At 42.4% G+C, this 22,527-nt stretch overlaps 1 protein-coding gene across 1 annotated transcript in view; it reads right to left on the bottom strand.

Moving 5' to 3' along the window:
• Positions 1-22,527, bottom strand: part of FNDC1 (fibronectin type III domain containing 1) — a 129,139-nt gene that overhangs the window by 58,669 nt on the left and 47,943 nt on the right. Inside the window, exons 2-8 of the mRNA XM_030556675.1 lie at positions 21,681-21,887; positions 16,447-16,545; positions 13,701-13,818; positions 10,459-10,646; positions 10,138-10,245; positions 6,435-6,623; positions 1,336-4,611 (exon numbers count right to left, since the gene is read on the bottom strand). Of these exons, the coding sequence (XP_030412535.1) occupies positions 1,336-4,611; positions 6,435-6,623; positions 10,138-10,245; positions 10,459-10,646; positions 13,701-13,818; positions 16,447-16,545; positions 21,681-21,887 (4,185 nt within the window). The remainder of the gene's footprint in view (positions 1-1,335; positions 4,612-6,434; positions 6,624-10,137; positions 10,246-10,458; positions 10,647-13,700; positions 13,819-16,446; positions 16,546-21,680; positions 21,888-22,527) is intronic.

The following is a 22,527-nucleotide window of genomic DNA, read 5'->3' as shown; positions in this document are numbered from 1 at the left end:
GTTTTCATATAAGTATAAGAAGTGGAAAGAACAAAGAAAAACATACAAAGTGTCTGGGCCTGATTCTCCTCTCAGTTATATCATAGTAAATCAGGAGACACTCCACTGGAGAGTGACTTTTGATATACAATCTGGCCCGTTATTTTTAAAAGTAGGCATTTACATTTCTGTTGGGATGCACTGTTGGAACACTTTCATATCTGTGTAGCGGAAAACAGCATTCCACACTGATTTGTTCGGAAGAGGACAACACTTGTTTTCTTTCTAACATGTTTGGCCTGTCTGCTCTGATCCCTGTTGGATTTTAAACAAAACAGACGCACAATTTCCAAATAGATCTTTAGTCACTAAAAACATTCTTGAACTTCATAAGCATTTTTAAAAAGTCCATCACAATATGGAATCATTTTTTTAATCAAACCCTATACTGACCTTTTGCAAAGAACCCAAAAGGGGTGCGGGGGTGGAAATGCCTCTATAACAGTTCTCCTCTGCTCTAGAAGAAAACACTGAAAGAACAAACCTCATCTCACACAGCTTTGTATAATATAATTTAGCTCAGAGCTAGAACAGCATTAGCTTCATCTACAGGCACTCAACCATGGGATGGAGAGCAATTTTAGAATCCTGCCCCCATCAAACATATGCGATGCTCAGTCAATGTACACTCCCTTTGCTGGTAGCTTTCAAGTTCTGTTCCTGCTGAGGAGGTGGTATTCCAGCTCCACACAGACAGAGGTAACTGGCAGATCTAAAAATCTGAAGGGCTTGATTTTTAGATCACCCACGGGTACCATTTCAGTCTACTGGAGTTGTGGGTGCCCAGCCCCTCTGGAAAATCAGACTCTACACTCTATCTCTCATCCAGGATTGTCCTGGAGTCTCCAGAAATTAAAGATGAATCTTTAATTAAAGATTATGTCATGTGATGAAACCTCCAGGAATAGATCCAACCAAAATTGACAACCCTAGCATTGCCCAGTTTCCATACATAGTCCCTGACTCTGTCATCTGATCCCCTTGAGAACACCCTGAGCCTCACTGATTTTGCAGGACATCCCAAAGGTATATGCATCAGGTCAGATTGTAGGATAAAGTCTTCTGACTGTGATCTCTTCCCATATCACCCTCTGTGTTTGTACCATGCACAGCACAATGGGGACCCAACTCTGATGGGGCTTTCTGGATACTACCAAAATATGAATAATACTTTACACTGAATTATATATTTTAACTTGTATCCTGATGAAACAATATAGCTTTCATCTAACAACTAATAAGTGGAGAGGAACATTCAAGACAGTAAAATTCATAAAGTAATTTAAAACATATTACCTTGTCTATATGGAGGTCTGACAAATTGCCGCTGAGAAAGGTTTCGTTGCCTTTGTAGTCGTTGATGGGGCACGACAGGGGATGAAGATGAAGTAAGAGTTGGAGAAGCAGAGCGTGTGGGATACAGCTGAGAAGGCACAGATATGGATGCAGAGGAGCCAGGCCAGTCCAGTCTTGGCTTAGAAGATCTATGTGGTTTGTTAGGGGTCTGAGAAATTCTTGAGACTACAGAAGAAAATGACCTGCCTTGTGAGGCAGGAAGAGATTGTTTTGAAGTGGGAGGTTCTTCCTCCTCTTTTTCTTCTGCAGAGTTTACTTTGTGTATTAGACGAGAGCCCATGGGTTTCCTTTTATCCCTGGCACCATTGCCATTCATATTTGTACTGCCTCTAGAATTGGAGGAAGATGACCATCTTGCTGCTGAAGATAATGTGGGTTTCTCCTCCACTTCTCCCTCACCATCATCATCATCTTTTGAACCTGACTGGCGAGATTTAGATATAGAGGAGAAAGGAGCTTTTGGAGAAGGTTCCACTTTTGATGGTTGTGACTGGAATGGTCCATATTTTTTCTCACTTTTGAATGCTATTCTAGTAGGGACTCTGGAACCTGAATGGTAATTAGGAACTGAAGGATGAGTTTGTCTTAAAGAAGTGGAGGATGACTTTGAAGATAAAGAAGTATCCCTGCTATTCTGATTGTCCTTTGCTGTGTCAGTGATGGAGCTAGAGCCTGGCTGAGAGGGTTCTGACTGATAGGAAGATGAAGATTGTTTATACGAATCTGACACCTGTCCATTTGAAGTGGCTACCCTGGATCCAACATGTCTGCCTGCTGGCAAAGATGAACTTGATCCTCTGGAAGAAGTTAGAGAGTCATGACTACTTTTGTGTTTTTCATCAACTTTACTAATTTGAGAAACTGACTGCTGGAGCTTTGAAAGAGATGAGCTAGAACTTCCCTGAGACAAAGAGGTAGATATTCTCCTAGAAGAAGAGACATCTTTAGGAAATGCAGAATGGGCATTTATTTTGTCATCTGCTTCCTCCTCCTTAGCCACATCCTCATCCTCCTGCAATTTTTCATTACTTTTGTGGGAGATCTGAGAAGGAAGCCAGCCTCTAGAATTTAATAAGGAGAATGGAAGTTGAGACTGACCCGCATGTGCCTTTTGAGAAGAGCTTGGTTCTGAATGGAGAGGTTTTTTAGATGAAAAATGAGAGCCTCCAGTTAATGTTTTTTTAGACAAAGGTATACTTTGTTTTGATTTCGCAAAGGCTTCCTTCACCTCCTTACTGTCCTGATCATCAGGTTGTTGCTTGGAAGTAGAAGATTGTACACGAGAATACTTTTCTGCAGTAGCCACTGATGAAGACCCAGTGGAAGATGACGAGCCTGATAAAGCTCTTGACCTTGCATACTGACCATTTGTTACCTGGTGAGAAACACTAGGACTAGAGTGGTGGTTAGTTTTGGTAGACAAGGGAGATCTCCCAGATATTGAGGGCAATGAAGAAGATCGGCGGACTGTAAGCAAAGAGCCTGATTTTGTGGGAGTTTCCTCTATTTCTGTAATAAGAAGTTCATCTTCTGAACCAGGGAGCTGTGATTTTTGTTTGACTGGCTCTCTACGGTGAACACTAGACTCTACTGAAGGACTTCTTCTTCTAGAATAGACTGCTGCTGAAGATGACTGTCTAGAAGAGGAAGATGAATGGTCATGTGCAATAGTTGAGGGTAAAGGTTTCTCATCTTCACCCTCCCGTTCTCTAGTATCTCTCTCAATATTGGAACTAGACCTAGTGGCACTAGCTGAGGTTAGGCGTGCATTAGTCTGAGCGTGAACCTTTGAGGAGACAGCAGAATACGGGGGTTTAGAGGGTGGTAGCTTAGATTCTTGACTACTACTGATCTTGTTTGGAAACTTATTGATTGTATGAGATGACTTGTGCTTGAGCAAATTAAAATGTTCAGAGGCAGTCTGTCCTAAAAAAGACCTAGAATTAAACCTAGACGAGGAAAAGTCTTGTCTTTTCTCTTCCCCTTCTGTTTCTGTGTCCTCACTATAATTACCATCATCAACATCCCTTCCATCATACTTGCGTTTAGCAGAAGATGGAGTGCGTGAGTTAGTCAAAGTATGACTAGCAGAAGCAGAAACAGCAGACTGTGATGATGCAGCGGCCGTGGCTAATTTTGGATCCTTCAACATGTGAGGATTAGAACCTGAGTGAAGTTTCGTTTGCAGTGACGGAAGTGAATCTGCATCATGAGAAGAACTGGAACTTGACCTATCATTTCTACTATCTGCCTCTTTGCCATCATAATTGTCATAATTATCCAGGGTATCAGAATGAACTAATTTAGAAGAGGGATAGCGTGAATGACTTTGAGAGTTTGTAACTGTTGATGATGTAGGTAATTTAACTGGCACAGAAGAGATGTGTGGCTTAGTCTGATGGCTCTGGACCACCTTGCGAGACACAGAAGACTGCCGATTCAATGGTAAAGCCAAGCGAGTGTGTTCTGGAGTTTTAGGAGATACTTGACTGGACCCTGCTTTTTTTAATGGCACAGAATCTAGACTTACTTGCTTTTCCTCCACACTATCTGCAATATCATGAGGTACATTTTCAGCAGGCAGATTATCTAAAGGGATTTTAGGGGAAGAAGGAATATTAGAGTTCCCTTGTCTCTGACGCTTTGTTTCATTATCTGTGTACTTAGAAATGGGAGAAAATGCAGAGGATGAGGAGCGTTGGGACAAGGAAGATGAAGAGGAGCCATGTTTATTTGTGCTCATTTGTCTTGTCCTTACTGGAGTGCGTGGCCTGACTGGTGTTCTACCTGAAGAAAGGACAGAGGGAAACGGCCGGCTAGGAGAGTAGGGCCCAATGTTTCTTCTCTGATCTTGGGTTTTAGGCAATGCTGTTGGCATTTCAATGGAGGAATCTTGATCATCTGTGACTTCAGTGAATTGGGGATCAGGTTCTCGCTCTGATGTCTTTTTAGAGAATAGCTGTGATTTATTCAGCACCCCACTACCAGTCAACAGTTTATTCTTAAACTCAGAAAGAGGACTTTTTGTATCTCCACCACTAGGAGAACTAGATGAATGAACAGCAGTATGCTTAGAGGAAGCTGATGGTTGGATTTTCCGAGAAGGAACAGAAAAGGTTCGAGATGGGGATGAAGGCACATCATCACCAGGTTTTTTAGACTCCATATTATCTTGAATGTTTGTTTGTTGATGAACATTTGAATCATCCCTACTGGCTGCAAAAGAAAAAAAATAGATTTTTTTAAAAATTCACAATGATACAGTATATGTAAAAACAGCATAAAAACTGCCTAAGAAAAATGAATCAGCCAACAAGATCCAGATCATGCTTTAGAACATTGGACAATACTTAATTCAATGTTAGTTAATCTACTGGGAAATACAAATATCACTACATTATCAATTGGGGAAAACTTAATATAATAAAAATAAATAATAAGTCAGGTGAGAGAAGGCAATGCAATACAAATAATTGGAGCCAGATCTTCAGCATAGCTTTATTGATTTAACAGATTAATAGATTCTAAGGGCAGAAGGAACCATTTTGATCTAGTCTAGCGTTTTTCAAAGTTTGGGTCATGACCCAGTACTGGGTCACGGTATGTCAGATACTGGGTTGCTCTAGTCAGCATCACTGACCAGGACATTAAAAGTCCCATCGGCAATGCTGCCCAGCTAAGGCAGGTTAATGCCTACCTGTTTCGACACCACGCTGCACCCCGGAAGCGGCCAGCAGCGGGTCCAGCCTCTAGGCAGGGGGGCCCTGGAGCTCCATACACTGCCCCCACCCCAAGCACCGGCTCTGCACTCCCATTGGCCAGGAACCAGCCAATGGGAACTGGGGTGGGGGGCGGTGCCTGCAGGTGAGAGTCACGCAAAGCCATTTGTGTGCCTCCGCCTAGGAACCAGACCTACTGCTGGATGCTTCTGGGGCACAGTGCAGCCCGCAGTGCCAGGACAGCTGGGAAGCCTGCCTTTGCACCCCGGCTGCACCGCTGACCCAACCTCACACTCCAACCCCTGCCCCAGCCCTGATCCCTCCACAAACCCAGAACCCCTTCCTGCACCCCAAACTCCTCATTCCCAGTCCCAGCCCAGAGCCTGCATCCCCAGCCCAGAGTCCTGACCCACTCCTGCACCCCAACCCCCTGTCCCAGCCCAAAGCCCCCTCCAACATCCCAAACCCCTCATCTCCAGCTCCATGGGATCATGGGCATCAACAATTTTCTTCAACTGGGTCCCCAGAAAAACATACTGATCTAGTCTGATCTCCTGTATAGCACCGGCCATAGAACTTCCCCAAAATAATTCCTAGAGCATATCTGTTAGAAAACCATCCTGTCTTGGTTTAAAAATTGTCAGTGCTGGAGAAGAAATCCATCATGACTCTTGGTAAATTGTTCCACTGGTTAATTACTCTCACCATTAAAAACATAAGCCTTATTTCCAGTCTGAAATTGTCTAGCTTCAGCTTTCAATGCAGCTATGCTGAAGTATACCAGCTGAGGATCTGACCCTTAATGCTACATTAATAATAGACAACAGATCATGTTTTTGTCTATATAACAATATATTCAAAGTAAAAAGCAAATATTTTGGAGTTTTGCCTTAGTAAGTTTTGCAGAACTTGGTGGATTAACATTTAAAATTTAGTTTTTATAAGTTGCAAATATTGTAAGGAAGAGTACAAGCAAACAAAATACAGTATAGATTTCACCGAAAATTGTAAAGCAAAAGGAATATATATTTTCATGCAGCAGGTAATGAAACAGCCAGATATATATGTTTACTTAAAATATTTGTTTCTCTTTATACTGTATGTGCTATGAAGGTGATGACTGACTGAATCAGTATTGCCATGACAGATCTAAGTTTTAAAGCTTATAACAAGCTGGCTATTAAAGAACCTCTGAAATGAAACAGTGTTATGAAACTCTGCAGTTTAGTGGAATAAAAAGCCAATGACTGCAATAAAAAGTTACACAAACAAGTCAATGGCAAGAATGTATAGACTGAGTCATAGACACACAATACTTACCTGTTGGCATAATGACACTGAAGGCTTTAGACTGAGGACCTTGTCCCCTCCTGTTTGCTGCACGAATTTTGAAAATATAGCGTTCCCCAGGCTGCAGACCATCTATTATGGCAGAAGTAGTACCTCCACGGTAGGTGATGGACTTTGCTCCGAATGGTTTGAGAGCCGGGGCGTATGAAAGAATGTATTCTGAAATGATTTGGCAGACGGTTGGAAGGAGGAAACTGAAAACAGTCCTGTTTCCAGTGGACAGACTGTATGGGTAGGATGAATTAGAACGTGCATTACTAAAATTAATACATTAGCAATGCACGTCGAGTCAACAGCTGGAGTATAAAGACATGATATACAGTAAGCTAAATAAACATTCTTTCAAAGTATTGGACAAGAATATATATTTATATATATAGTAAGTTAGCTGATTAAGTATACAGAATACAGGAGATAAATCCTACAGAATATTTAAGCAACAACCTTAATTATTGATCGTTATACCAACCAATAATTGCGGTGGGAGCTATGCATCCCAAATGGAAAGCAAGTGGAAAAAGATAATAGTTACAATGTCAAATAGTGGGTGGTCTAGCTATTGCTATCACAATTTTTACTTGTGAACACTGAAGAGTCAAAAAATTCTACACTCAGCATTTATTCTAATACAAACTTAATGGATTGAATCTAATGATAGTTAGAAAATTTGGTGAACATAATGAAACAGTAACATTCTAACCAGTTTTTAATTGCCTTATAGCTACTGGCAATAAAGTCTGATGCAACCAATAACTGTTCTGTATTGCTATTACAGAGTTATTTATGTTAGTAAAATAGGGTGGTACTGATTGTAAATACTCTTGACAGTTAGTCAGCAGGTTCAAACCTTTTAATTCTAGCCGAAATTATAAAAATGTTTGATACAAAACAGTGTAGTACCCAACTAACCTTTAAGACATGCAATATTAAAAGCAGATGAAATACTTTGATTAGTGCTGCTTATTCTTCTATCATTTATTTGCTATAGAGTCCTGACACAGGACTCTATAGCAAATAAATGATAGAAGAATAAGCAGGACTCTATAATCACTCTGTAATCACTTTGCACTTTAAGGCCCCAATCCGGCAGAAGAATCCCCACTACCACATAGAGTCCCATAGTTTTTGTGGGACTCCACCAGATGCAGAGGTCTAATCACTAGATCCTTGGCAATACTGGGACCTTAGGTTCCCTACTAACACAGCATTTAAGCAGGAGCTTAATTTGAAGCCCATGAGTAGTCCCATGGCAGCCAGGGAGACTACTCACATGTTTAAAAGTTAAGCACATGCTTAAATGCTTTTGTGGATTAGGGTCTTGATTAGTAAAGTTGTCCATACAGGGCAACTATACAGTATATTAAATTCTTGCCTTGATAAGTTGAGATCTTATCTAAAAGAAATACCTTAACCTAATGATGGACAGACGGTAGTAACAACACACATGCTCCGTCCAACACAGTTAAATACATATTTCCCCCTCACTGACACACAACATTCATTAACTGTAATGGGAGATGTTCACCCTGTGCAGTGGACCAGCACAAGGTCTAGGCACTATTTAAATCCCTCTGAAAACAGCATCTCTCAAAATAAGACTGAAGTGGTGCTGAGGCCTGGCATTGGCCATCTGCACTTGGGTAAACTTCTCCCTAATGGGAATAATTTATGCATGAAGGGGAACATATAACCTATAGTTTTGCCCTTTACACTCTCATAAGGCCTTGATTCAGAGAGTAGCATTTTTTGTATAGTAACCTGCAAGATGCCTTTTTCATCTCTCTATAATTTTAAAAATCTTATTATTAGCCATAAAAGAGAACTTTGGAAACTCTTTTCTAGGACTATGGAGAAGTGCTCCAGGGCAGAGCCCAAGGAAAACTATAGCCCACAACACTCCATTAAAAAAATTAAGGAACTTATTTTCCCCTCTAAAAACGAATCTATAATGGTTGCAATAAGAAATGTGATGACTGTAAGACCTGGAACAACTCATAAAAACAGATTAAAAATGCATCATTCACACTCTCAGACATGAATGAATTTTACTTATCAGTGCAAAGGCTGCTAATCACTAGAAGGCCTGGGAAATATTCTTCCTTTCTGGTAGTAAAGAATATCCATACTGGAGGTAAGAAACATATGATATACAGGAATGACATAGCGGCACTACCCAGGAAAACTCTACAACAATTGTTATTTCTGGCCCTTTTGTTTGGCTGCTAGAGGGCACTCCATTAGTGAGATATGAAAGGTGATCAAAATGGAAAACAAACAAAAAAGCTTACAAGGTGTGTGAAATAAAGCTAGTGTTTGGAGTAAACAATGATCACAAGAGACCTATTCCATGATTTCATTTTCACTGTACCTATATAATTTAATCAGGTTCATAAAAAATCCCTCTCCTATGGTACATCACATCAAAAGAAAACATTTTGGCCTTCATTTTCCTAAGTGATTTGGGGTGACCAATTTTTCAATCCCCAAACTGTGGCAGCTTAAAGGGGCCTGGTTTTCAAGAGTTAAGCACTCAGCCTCTGAAAACCAGGCCCCTGTAAAAAGGGGCATCAAGTTGAGCATTCAGAAATAGAGTCACCCAAATCACTGACCACATTTGAAAATTTCAGCAAAATTTCAGGATTCCTCAAAACTCAGGGCACGTTTTTAAAATTTCACATCACATCCATGCATCACTGAGCAGGTCCTTTGGGGGGGGGGGGGGAGGGTTTAAGCTCTAGGGTGAAACTTCGCCTCCACTGAAGTGCCTGGCAAAACTCCTGTTGATTTTAGTGGAGACAGATTTCACCCCTGGAGTGCACACTATGCAAGTCTTTTGTGCTGATATGATATATGCCCGCTCTTTCTCCCTCTGCCATTGGCTTGGTGACTCCTGTGACAGCTGTATAATGTTCCAAAGGGATGGAGAAAAAAGCTAATGGTTCCTTCAGTCATGGGTGAGTGGAAGTAGCCTGATTACCTGCATATCGAGTTTGAGGGGAAATGGGGGGAAAAAATGCTGGAAGGTTGTTCAAATCCCATCCAATTAAATTACTACTGATTGGAATACACTCCTACTGTGGTAACTGTTGCTTCTGTATGAAATATCCAAACATCAGTGTTTTATGCTTGTTTCTTTAAGAGGGACTTTCACATTATCGTAAACTTTAAAAAATCATGAAACATAATTCCACCCATTCTGATGATTATCCTACTACCCATGCTCCTTTTTTTAACCATCAGAAGGTCATTGTATTGCCTCTGTAAACAACTTTCCCCCAGTTCTTGCTACAGGAGTTAAATCATATGTTTGTATTTGTGACATCACAATCATTTTGATGGCAAAGGCTTTGTGACATCCAGGCAAAGCACAATGGCTTCACTGAAGTACATGGCAAAAGCTGAAGCAGAGCTGGAAAGGAGAAAACTCTCCCGCACATGCAAGAACTGTTAATAAGAGAAGATTACTGGTATGGTCAGCTGCTATTTGCATGAAATTCCTTTATTTCAGCTCACCACAGAGTGGAAGTCCCATCTTGAAGAACTTGAGCTCCCTACAGTTGTACATTACATACAGCAGCAGTGTCAGTTTACCTTTATTAGTATAGTGTGATTTCTGCAGGTCATTTTGTCTTTATTTTCTCTCTCAATCTATTAAGTGGCAGAAATTACCTACCTTTTACTTTCCCTTCACTCTCTGCAAGAGGGTCCCAAGATGCAGTGACAGAGGTTGTTTTGCCTTTTATTGGCCAAACATCTAAATTTTCAGGTGCACTTGCAGGAGCTGTGAAATAATACACAAGAATGGAAATTAAGGTCAGAAGTAATGGTTATACACAGTGGCATATTTTTTGCCCCATGTTTGCATCCCAACACCTTCTGTGCAACTATTTCAAAGACAAAACATGAAAAGCATTGCTAAAATATAGATCAATGTAGCTGCAGCAGATCTAATTTTCAAAAGATATGTCAAGTTGTAGATAATTTTGATACATACCAGCTTCTGGGGTTCGTTGGTAAACGGAAGCACTCCATTTGCCTTCCTTCTCCCCCTCTGAAATTTGCACTGCAAACTCATACACGGTGTCTGGTATCAGCATGTCCACTAACACCCGTCTGTTAGGCACTTGTTTGTAATCCCACCTTGCTGATTCCCCTTTCTCTCGATAACGAACAGCGTATCGCCTGGGAATGGAAATGTGAGAGCCAAAAATTCAGCAAATGAAGTCATTAGAATCAAACACAGTTCAAGCCTTTTTCTACTAATGTGCTTGGCTAAAAAAAAAGTCAGTGATAGGGGAAGAGTGAGCAACCATGAGCTAAATAATCTCTTTTAGAACATGTCTACATGAGGAGCACGTCACCAGGATAGGGATAGAGGTAAATTATACCAGCAAAGTGCTCCTCAAATGGACGCAGCTTACACTGGCAAAACTGCTCTTTTATCAGTATAGCTTATTCCACTACCTTGGAATGAAACGAGCAACATGAATAAAAGTGCAGTTTTGCTGGTATAACTGCATCTACACAACAGATTTCTGCCAGCACAGCTATGTCAGTCAGGGAGCACAGCTCTTCACATGCCTGACCAATGTAGCTGTGCTGGCAGAACTCTGTAGTGTAGACATTGTGTCACCGTACTGATCACTGTAGTATCTAGGTTCCCCCCAATGCTAAGGTGAATGAGATGGAAGCTGATTGCGCCCTGGGAGGAACTCACTCTAGGGGAAATCAGGTAGCGTTTGCATGGCTGTCCTCCAACAGGGGCTGTGACAGAGAGGAGAGCCTTACTTTGGAGGCTGGAATTACTAGGAGCTCTGCCAGTGGAGTCTGTCTGTGGGATGAGCTATATCAGCCTATCTCAGGGTTGCACTCTCCTGAGCCAGGATCTTTTGGCTGTAGGTTCCCCCAGTGGATCAAGGATTCCAGGCACCATCCACCACCATAATCCCCATCCAAGTGGGATTTTATATCACTAGAGGCCAAGCACTCTGAAGTTAATATATCCCGTTGTCATATACTTAGATTGCAAGCCTTTGAAGCAAGGGCCTTCTTTTCGTGACACGTGTACAGCACAGAATGGTGTCTGATCCTGATCGGGGCCACTAGAAGTTACTGAAATACAAATGAAGAGTAATACTAAAAATGTTCCTTAGCATCTTTTAAGCACACATTTTTCGGTTTCTTTAGTTGAGTCAATCACATTAAGCCAGGTGCCTTTTTAGTCTTTATGGCTCCTTTCTTATAACAGGGTGGCTTGCCCTTGGGCTGGAGAGCCTGGGGCTAAGCCAACCCTGATTCCAAAATGAGCCTCACCTGAAGCGAATCAGGTTCTCTAACTTAAAGGCAGTAGGACGCTGCAGAGGGGTGACTGGTTGAGAGAGACAGGAAAGATTGAGTTCCAGCCAGAAAGGGCTGAGAGCTGGTGGCTTCAGGTAGAGTTTATGAGTTTCGATTTATCCGTGAGGTTGGACTCAATCAGTCATGATATTCTTGCTCAATTACTTTCTTCAGTCTTTTTAAACCCTGAAATGCGTCCTAAGCCCCAAAATTTGGATCTGAACTGTCCCCAAATTTAGATGTTTCTAGATATGGGATTTTGTCTTTCTATCAACTATTTTAGTTAAGAGGAGAAACTCATAAATCTTGGATTGAAAATTGACCAGCAGAGGTTTACGACCCTTCTAGTTTGAGGCCTTGTATCTCCCTGTCAGATGCTCTATCAGGCCAGGGAAAGCTTTCCCCATAAACTAAAATCTCCAGTTTATCTAGTATATGACACACATAGTGGAACAAATTAAGGCTGCCAGGACTGTTAAAGTAGAGGGGAAAGAGAGTGCAGTGAGACCTTTATACAGTTAACAAGAATATCCCAGGTTATAATAGCTAATGCTAACAAAATTTTGGAAGGGATATTAAATCTTCATGCTTCAGAATTTAAGCCAATCTCTAACTATTAAAGAACTAGATGACCCCTGATGTGGGAACACATTTTCCTACATCTACCTGCTTCAGGGTTCTTACTCTGTCCTCTGAAGCATCTGGTGCTGGCCACTGTCAGAGACAGGATATTGATGTATATAGACCCTTGTCATGGTATAATTTCCCACTCTGAACCTTAGCGTCCAAAAGATGGGGTACCAGCATGAATTCTTCTAAGCTTAATTACCAGCTTAGAACTTGTAGTGCTGCCACCAGGTGCCTGGTACACTCTGGTACCCCCCAAGACCTTGCTCAGGGAACCCCAAGACCCAGTCCCTCTGGATCTTAACACAAAGAAAGTAAACCTTTTCCCTCACCGTTGCCTCTCCCAGGCTTCCCCTCCCTGGGTTACCCTGGAAGATCACTGTGATTCAAACTCCTTGAATCTTAAACAGAGAGGAAAATGCACCTCCCCCCCCTTCTTCTTTCTCCCCCCCTCCCAGACTCTCCCTGAGAGAGAAAGTAATCCTAACACAGAGAGAAAATAACCTTTCTCTCCCCCTTCCCTCCTTTCTCCCCACCAATTCCCTCGTGGATCCAGACCCAGTTCCTGGGGTCTCACCAGAATAAAAAAACAATCAGGTTCTTAAACAAGAAAAGCTTTTAATTAAAGAAAGAAAAAAGAGTAAAAATTATCTTTGTAAATTTAAGATGGAATATGTTACAGGGTCTTTCAGCTATATACACTGGGAATACCCTCCCAGCCTAAGTATACAAGTACAAATTAAAATCCTTTCAGCAAAATACAAATTTGAACTCCTTCCAACCAAATACACATTTGCAAATAAAGAAAACAAACATAAGCCTAACTGGCTTTATCTACCTAGTACTCACTATTCTGGACATATAAGAGACTGTATCAGAGAGATTGGAGAGAAACCTGGTTGCACGTCTGGTCCCTCTGAGCCCCCAGAGTGAACAACAACCAAAATCTAACAGCACACACACAAACTTCCCTCCCTCAAGATTTGAAAGTATCCTGTCCCCCGATTGGTCCTCTGGTCAGGTGACAGCCAGGCTTACTGAACTTGTTAACCCTTTACAGGCAAAAGAGATATAAAGTACTTCTGTTCTATTAACTCCTACTATCTGTTTATGACAACCCTTGATCCAATATGGCAATTCCTATGTTCATATTCTGACTTCAGTCAAGCTATGCTTGTAACTACACTTTATTATTTAAATGGCAAACAAAGCTGTAAACATTGAAATCTTTAGTATACATCTTGAAAACAACATCACCACAAAGTAAAGTACCTAGTTGGGTCAACCTTCTTCGGTTTTTCATATATGGGATCCATCCACGTAACAAGCACAGATTGAGAGGACATAACACGAACGCTTATGTCTTTTGCCTCCTCTAGCTCATCCTCCTCTGAAATAACAGTAACACAGTGAGTCAATAAGGAGAACTTTGGAGATCTCAATGCAGCAGTAATTCTGCCGCAATGACATTACCATAAATATACTGTACTGATAAATGACTAACACAGATGATGGCACAGGATACACTGAGAACAGGGAGAACCCCACAGCAATATGATTCTCCCTGCTACATGTCTTTGTACAAGAATAAAGTGCGGTTCTGTTGTGCAGAATTCTATAAGTGTTTAGACAATTCTAACCAGTTATTTATAGCAGATAAATAACAAAATTACAATAACAATCATTCTCCAGATATTCCCAGGGCACAGAACAAATGAAGCGCAAGGTTCACGCCCCCTGGGCTCTGCAGAAGGTAAAATTTGGAAGTTGTTCAGGTCTGAGGAGGGCTGGGACCAGTAAATCTTTGACCATGCAGAGCCACAGTCACTCTGCAAAGGGGAAAGTGATCCAGCTACAGGGCTTAGTGCAGTCCTGAGGTTGTAGTATTGGCCAGAGAGGAGCTCTACTGTTGCTTCAGTCAAGGAGTGAAGGAAAAGGATTCCTCTCCAGGCCAGGCCCCACAGAAATCCCAAGTGCGCATTCTAGTGATTTTGGCTGTGAACTGGGACTAGGATTTAATCCTTTATTAATATCAGTGTGAATACAAACATTAATGCAGTAAAATTGGATTTCTCACCCCCGCTTCATATTTTACGGTGTACTTTTTCAATAACACTTCACTGCTACGCTGGTATTTCTGACTAGCTAGGCTGGTTGTGTGTTTGTTTGTTTAAATATCTTATCCAAGGACCAGCGAGATCTCAAATTTGGTTATCCAAAATGAAAATATGATTATCCCAATATGATAGTATCTAGCTTTTATATAGCACTTTTCATCAGTAGATCTCCAAGTGTTTTTACAAAGGAGAGCAGTATCATCACCCACCATTATATCGATCGGGAAATTGAGGCATATGCAGGAGAAATATTTTGCCCAATGTTACCCTGCAGGGCAGCAACAGAGTAGGAACTGAACCCAGGTTTCCTGGCTCAGTGTGCTATCTGCTAGAGCACACTGCCTCACTTTGTAAAGCTTTGCAGCTAAAATGAGTTTTATTTTTTTTAAATTCAACTGATCCACAGTTTCCTCCCTTATGGACAGGAAGGCCAATCTGTTCAGAACTGCCTTTATAATGTCAGCCATTCTGAGGGTCAGAACTGAAAAATGGCCATCAGCTTCAATTTCCTTGTAAATGCCACTGAGTAGCAGTTGTACTTCCCACTGCATTTCAGAGACGGCCTACTCATTTGCACTGTGCACTCTCCCTTAAGTTCAATGTAGGATACATCTGGCTGTCTTGTGTGTTCAGTTTCATTAACAACAAACCTGAAACAGGGAACCACTTTTCAGTCTCAGCATGATGCGCCAATCAGTCAGTAACAAATCATGGCCACATCTATGCAGACACACACCCCACTTTCCATGGGGATTGAAGCTAGGCCCTTCAACACCAAAAGTACAAGCTCCTGCTTCTGAGCAGGAGAACTCCTTGTACTGTGAGTAGAAGAGTATTACAATTATTGAGGCTAGCCTCAGGGAGGAACGTGCACCAAGGGCCTGAGTCAAAGCCCATTGAAATCCACTGAAAAACTTCCAATATCTTCAACGGGCTTTGGATGAAACTCTAACCCTGTGTGTTATGGTTAACATGCTTAGTGCCAGTGTAAAACAATGGCTTGTCTGTAGACAATAAGTAATTATATTTTACTTATCAAGAGCAAATTTTGGTTGCTCAGGACAATAGGGTTTTTCCAAGCCTAACAACCACTATTTAAAAGAAGCAAGAATTTTTTTTTCCCATTAGTAAGTGGATTTTCAGCCATCTCTGTTTAACGGAAGCATCATATTGAAACAAGATACAGAATGACTAATGAAAACCATGTAATTTCTCTACAAGGTGTGATTTTAAAATGGAAAAAATTAGCATGACAGATTGATGATGTGACCTTCCAAGGAGAAGTCTGAGCCATGACACCAATATAACATAGTGTCCAGATCAGGAACAGTTAATTTCATCACCCAGTTAAAACATCTAAAATGGTCTACCCCCAGCATACTCTAACTGTGCTATGATGTGGTGAGAAAAATGCCCGGCCATGTTGATGACTTAAAGCCACGAGTTCATTTCTAACCTCAGTTACAGTACACAGGTGTGCACTACCTCATTTCCAGGGAAGACGGGGAAGCTGCAGATACCTACCCCCTCTCAAAATCAGGGAACTAACAGAGATGTTTACATTCAGGCACTCAAGCCTGAAAATGTGGGCCTGGATCCTCAATGGGCCCACCCCTCTTTCTCTTATAGTCACTAGGAGCTTTGCCACTGGCTGCACTCCTTTAGGCACAAATCTATTGAGTCCATTATGAACAAATCTATTCTACTGTAATTTTTTACTAATTGAATTACAGGAGCAACCAGAGACATCAGCCAGGATCAGTGCCCCAGTGTGTTAGGTACTGTACAAAAAATCTAGTAAGAGACAGCTCTTGTCCCAGTCTATAGTCACAAAGCAGCATATATTTCACTTTTTATACACATGGCTCCACAACTTGCCTGTAAATATGAAAACAACATACCTGAGACCTTTCTCTTGGTTAAAGCTGCACTATAGACTGGCTGACTCTGTCCTTGGGAATTCCTTGATTGCAGTGAAACCACATAAACCGATTCAGATGCTACATGTGAGAAAAAGCACAGAGACTTTTCTATAATCTTTTCCACAGCAATAGTAAACAATGTTTCAATATTGTCAAGCAGACATCTTGTCACATTTTTATTAGGGAAATTCTATCTCTAGAGGAGGGAAAATCAGTTTCCTTGAGAGTTTGTCATAAACAGATAGCTAAGGGTTAATGTCTCTTTCACCTGAAACACCTGACCAGAGAACCAATCAGGAAACCGGATTTTTTCAACTTTGGGTGGAGGGAATTGTGTGTCTGAGTCTTTGTTTTCAGTCTGCCTGCCTGCTTTCTCTGAGCTTTGGAGAAGTAGTTCTATTTTCTAGTCTTCTGTTTCTAAGTGTAAGGACAAAGAGATCAGATAGTAAGTTCTATGGTTTCTTTTCTTTGGTATTTGCATGAATATAAGTGCTGGAGTGCTTTGATTTGTATTCTTTTTGAATAAGGCTGTTTATTCAATATTCTTTTAAGAAATTGCCCGGTATTGTGTCATCTGAATACAGAGAGACTATTTGTATTTTTTCTTACTTTTTTATATAAAGTTTTCTTTTAAGACCTGTTGGAGTTTTTCTTTACTTCAGGGAAATTAAGTCTGTACTCACCAGGGAATTGGTGGGAGGAAGAAATCAAGGGGAGAGCTGTGTGTTGGATTGCTAGCCTGATTTTGCATTTCCTCTGGGTGAAGAGGAAAGGGCTTTTGTTCCAGGATTGGGAACAGAGAGGGGGAATCACTCTGCGTAGTTTCACAGAGCTTGTGTCTGTGTATCTCTCCAGGAGCACCTGGAGGGGGGAAGGGAATCAGGATTATTTCCCTTTGTTGTGAGACTCAAGGGATTTGGGTCTTGGGGTCCCCAGGGAAGGTTTTTCAGGGGGACCAGAGTGCCCCAAAACACTCTAATTTTTTGGGTGGTGGCAGCAGGTACCAGGTCCAAGCTGGTAACTAAGCTTGGAGGTTTTCATGCTAACCCCCATATTTTGGACGCTAAGGTCCAAATCTGGGACTAAGGTTATAACATGGTGGCAGCGGCGGGATATAGACAGAATCCAGAAGCCAGTAGGAATATTATATTTTTCTTTTCTCTGCTAAGGGCTTTTTAGCAGAGAGAAACAGTTTGGTTTTAAAAGGGAACCAGAGAGAATTTTTTTTTTCTGCTCTCTCTCTGGCCGTTTGTGCCTTGCATGTTAAGCAAGAAGTCGTTAAGGACTATTACCAGTCTTTTGTCATACAATAGCCCTCCCATTAGGAGGCAAGTACCAGCACTTATATGCATGCAAATAAAGTGGTTTTTCTGGTTTCCCTTCATTGAACATTAGCTACAGAGAGAAAGGGAAAAAAGCACTGTTGCTAGGCAGACTTCAGGAGGCAACAGAGCCTGCAGTTCAAAAGAGAAACACCGGAGGGCACCCCAACACAAGAAAACAGGAACCATGTCTACCAGGACAAAAATGGAGGCTGAAGACCAATTAAAAGAAGCTGAACACAGGCGACAACTGGAAATAAAACAAAAAGAGATGGAGATAAAAGAAAAGGAAGAAAGCATCAAACTGGCAGCCTTCCAAAGAGAACAGGCAGCCCAAGAGGCAGCACACAAAAGAAAACTAGAAGAAGAAGAGGTAGCCTACCGAAGGAAACAAGCAGAAGATGAGTTGGCCCACAGAAGGAAGCAAGAAGAAGAAGAGGCGGCCCACCGCCGAGACATGGAAAAACACCAAAAAGAAAGAAAAAATACAAATAGTCTCTCTGTATTCAGATGACACAATACCGGGCAATTTCTTAAAAGAATATTGAATAAACAGCCTTATTCAAAAAGAATACAAATCAAAGCACTCCAGCACTTATATTCATGCAAATACCAAAGAAAAGAAACCATAGAACTTACTATCTGATCTCTTTGTCCTTACACTTAGAAACAGAAGACTAGAAAATAGAACTACTTCTCCAAAGCTCAGAGAAAGCAGGCAGGCAGACTGAAAACAAAGACTCAGACACACAATTCCCTCCACCCAAAGTTGAAAAAATCCGGTTTCCTGATTGGTTCTCTGGTCAGGTGTTTCAGGTGAAAGAGACATTAACCCTTAGCTATCTGTTTATGACAGAGGTAACTTGGAAATCGCTAGCATTTACATCTAGAGGTTTTCATATGCACAATGACGGCATTTTAGAGGCAAGTACACTATCTATAACATGAAACAGTGTAGCATAAATCCCACAATCTGAAATTTGTTTGTTTTTTACTTTCTCCTGAAAAATTTCCAATTACTTTAAAAATATTATTTGCTCATTCTCTCTCTCAATGGCAGCTGTCTTGTAGAATAAAGGCAGTGAAAGACAAATGCTGCAATTTAAAACACTGCATAGCATTTTTCATCATTATTTACTGCCTGATCCAGTGCTCACTGAGTTAATGAAAAAAATCCCAACGACTTCAGTTGATATTGCCCCTGAACAATGCAGGATGATATTTACCCTTAGTTATATTGATGTGTGATAGAGATAGAGAGCACAGGGAGCTCCTCCCACACACATCTCATCCCAGCAGCAGCTCCACAGGATTCCAAACCAGCTTGCTGGGCTTCAGGAGGGACTTGCACAGAACTTGGAGGGAGGAGCACAGGTGCAGGAGGGAAGAGTTTGGAGGAAGCATAAGGAAGTCACTGTGTGTGCACATGGCTAGAATGCTAGCTAGAATCGCAATGGCCCTGCAAATAGTTCTCTTCATAAAGAGCCAGTTTAGTTTAGTGTTAGCAACTTTGAGTCCTCTGATGCAGTAAGCAGTAAAGTTTGCTGTGGAGTGTACTCCTTACCTCTCTGAATTATTTGGCCTATGCCAGCAGGATGACTCAGGAAACTTCCACACAGTCAGCCCTGCTCCATTCCCTTGTTGACTCAGTATAGTAAGAAGGATCTTGCCTTCCATGATAAATATTACCTACTAATTAATGTCTTGATTCAGCAAGGTACTTGAGGTCATGCCTAACTTTAAGTCTGACTTCAGTGGGGTTACTCACAGGGTTAAAGTTAGACACATTCTTAAGAATCTTGCTGAATCTGGACCTAAAACTCATCCCTTGATGTTTAAGCAGTTCTGTGCTACGATGTGGATCACTTGCCCCATGTTGGAAGTCAATAAGTGTGTCTTAGAGTTGCCAACTTTCTAACTGCACAAAACAGAACACCCTAGCACCACCCCTTCCCCGAGGCCCTGCCTACCAACCTGCACCTTCCCCAAGGCCCCGCCCACCACTCACTACATTCCCTCTTCCTAGGTGGCTCGCTTTCCCACACCATCACTCACTCTCACTGGGCTGAGGCAGAGAGTTGGGGTGCAGGAAGGGGTGAGGGCTCCAACTGGGGGTGTGGGCTCTGGAGTGGGGCCGAGGATGAGGGGTTTGGGGCGTGGGAGGGGGCTCCAGGCTGCGGGGGTGAGGCCAAGGGATTTGGAGTGTGGGAGGGGACTGTGGGTTGAGGCAGGGGGTTGGGGTGTGAAAGGAGGTGAGGGTTTGGGCTGGGGGTGCTGGCTCTGGGGTGGGGCTGGGGTGCAGAAGGGATTGAGGGCTCTGGGGTGGAGCTGGGAATGGAGGGTTCAGGGTGTGGGAGGGGTTTCTGGCTGGGGCTGGGGGTTGGGGTGCAGGAGGAGGTGAGGGTTCTGGGCTGGGGTGTGGGCCCTGGAGTGGGGTCAGGTATAGGGGGTTTGGGGTGTGAGAGGGGGCTCCAGGTTTGGGGGGGCTCAGGGCTACGACAGGGGGTTGGGGCTCGGGGTTGGGGCATGGGCTTACCTTGTGATGCTCCTGGTCAGCAGCACAGTGGGGCTAAGGCAGGCTGCCTGCCTGTCCTGGCACACCATGTTGCATGCACCCCAGAAGCAGCCAGCAGGTCCAGTGCCTAGGCATGGGGGGAGCAGGAGGCTCCACTCTCTGCTCTCACCCGCAGGCATCGCCCCCAGCTCCCATTGGCAGGTTCCCAGCCAAGGGGAGTGCAGAGCTGATGCTGGGGGCAGGGACAGCGCACGGAGCCCCGTGGTCCTCCCGCGTAGGAGCCAGACCTGCTGGCCACATCTGGGGCGCAGCGCAGTACCAGGACAGGTAGGGACTAGCCTGCCTTAGCCTTGCAGCACTGCCAACCAGACTTTTAACGGCCCGGTCGGGGATGCTTACCGGAGCCACCAGGGTCCCTTTTCAACCAGGTATTCCAATCAAAAACCAGACACCTTGTCACCCCTAGCATGTCTTAATAATTCATTTGTTGTTATATTAAATACAGTAGCTCTGAAATTAACAGCCTGCTCGTACTTCATTGATTCAAATGGTCTCGAGCCTTCAAGTGCTTGAGCAAAGTGCAGCAGGAAGCACAAGGTTGTTGTGCTCTAGTGCTGCCAGAAGTGGAGGCCATATATGAGCCCAGCAACATTAGGCACTTGGCATAGTCACCTACAATGGGGGGAAAACATGTCTCATCCCCACTGAGCACCCACCCAATTCCTCTGATGAGTATAGGGGTGTAAGCAGAGAATGAGGAAGTATGGGTTTAAGTGGTCCTCAGAATGCAAAAGAGAGACTTAACTATGCACTCTCTTCTTTGGCCTTACTTTTACTAGGCAGGAATAACTTGATGACTACCTGCATGAACTGCTCTCTTTAATGCAGTATCGGGTTCTGCTGCATTTTCTGTCCTGGCCATCATCTTTTACCTTGTGCTTACATGTGCACATTCCACATTGTGCAGCGTCCATCCCTAACAGTGTGCATCAGCATGTTTGGCATTGTCATTTAAACTACGAAGGTATGGCCTCTGATCCTTGAGCACTGTTAAAAATATACACATTTCCAGTCTGTATTTGTCTAGCTTCATCTTCCAGTCACTGGATCTCATTATACCTTTGCCTGTTAGATTGCAGAGCCCATTATCACCTTGTAAGTATTTATAGACTGTGATCAAGTCGCCCCTTAACCTTCTCTTGTTAAACTAAATAGATTGATCTCCTTGAGTATCACTGTAAGGTACATCTGAACAGAACAGCACACTACAGTACTGTATATGCAACAAAAGGAACAGAAACCAAACTGATGAGCTGATGCCCCAGGCTAGCCTTGCCCCAACTAAGCTAGACCCATAGCACGGAAATTCAGCTCACCTAGTTTCTTAGCTTCCTGGCTTCGTTCACGTTTTTGCAGAGGAACATAACTCATCTTCCGGCTGCTTTCCCCATAGCCCAAGAGGTAGCCGTGAGGTCTGCGTGGATTCCTGAGGCCTGAGGCCTGGGGTAGCTTCCATCGGACAGATAACTTGTTGCCTGGAGATCGGACACGCACTCTCAAAGGTTTGTTTGGCACTTCCTTCTCTTCAAAAAACAAGCAAGAAAACACACAAAAACACCATATTACTATTATGCATTTGTTGTATATGGCAGTAGTTGTTGTCTGTTTGTAGTATATGGCAGTAGTTGTTGTCTGTTGTCTGTTTAGCGATAAAATAACATCAAAATCTGTTTATAGCTCTTTTTAATTTTGTGATAAATCCAACCCCAATAGAAACATGTTCTCCAAGAGTGGAGTACAACACAATACATTTTTCCCAGACACTTCAGACAAAATGGTGTAAGACATCCAAAATGAAAATATATCATATTGCAAGTATTCCTGCCAAAAATCTTGGATGTCTGACAAATCTTGTTTCATCTTTTCCCTTCCCCTTCCACCCCCCTATGGCTTCAGGCACATAAGTACATTATTTTCTGGCAAATATTACAGGTCAATATAAAATATAGTACAGAAATATGACACTATTTATAACTTTCCTATAGAAAACTATGTGCACTGAAAGCAGTTTCTGCTCTCCAGTACAATCAGTTGTAACTCTGGTCACCTACAGCTTCTTAACCGTGCTTTCTTACATGTGCCTTAACTCTTGACTTCTAAAGTTCAAAATTACAAACTTACTTTATATGATCACTCATGCAGCTAACACCACAACTGGTACTT

This window comes from Gopherus evgoodei, chromosome 3, assembly GCF_007399415.2.
Source record: "Gopherus evgoodei ecotype Sinaloan lineage chromosome 3, rGopEvg1_v1.p, whole genome shotgun sequence".
In the NCBI taxonomy this organism is placed as follows: Eukaryota; Metazoa; Chordata; order Testudines; family Testudinidae; genus Gopherus; species Gopherus evgoodei.
This window is presented reverse-complemented; position numbering and strand designations above follow the sequence as displayed.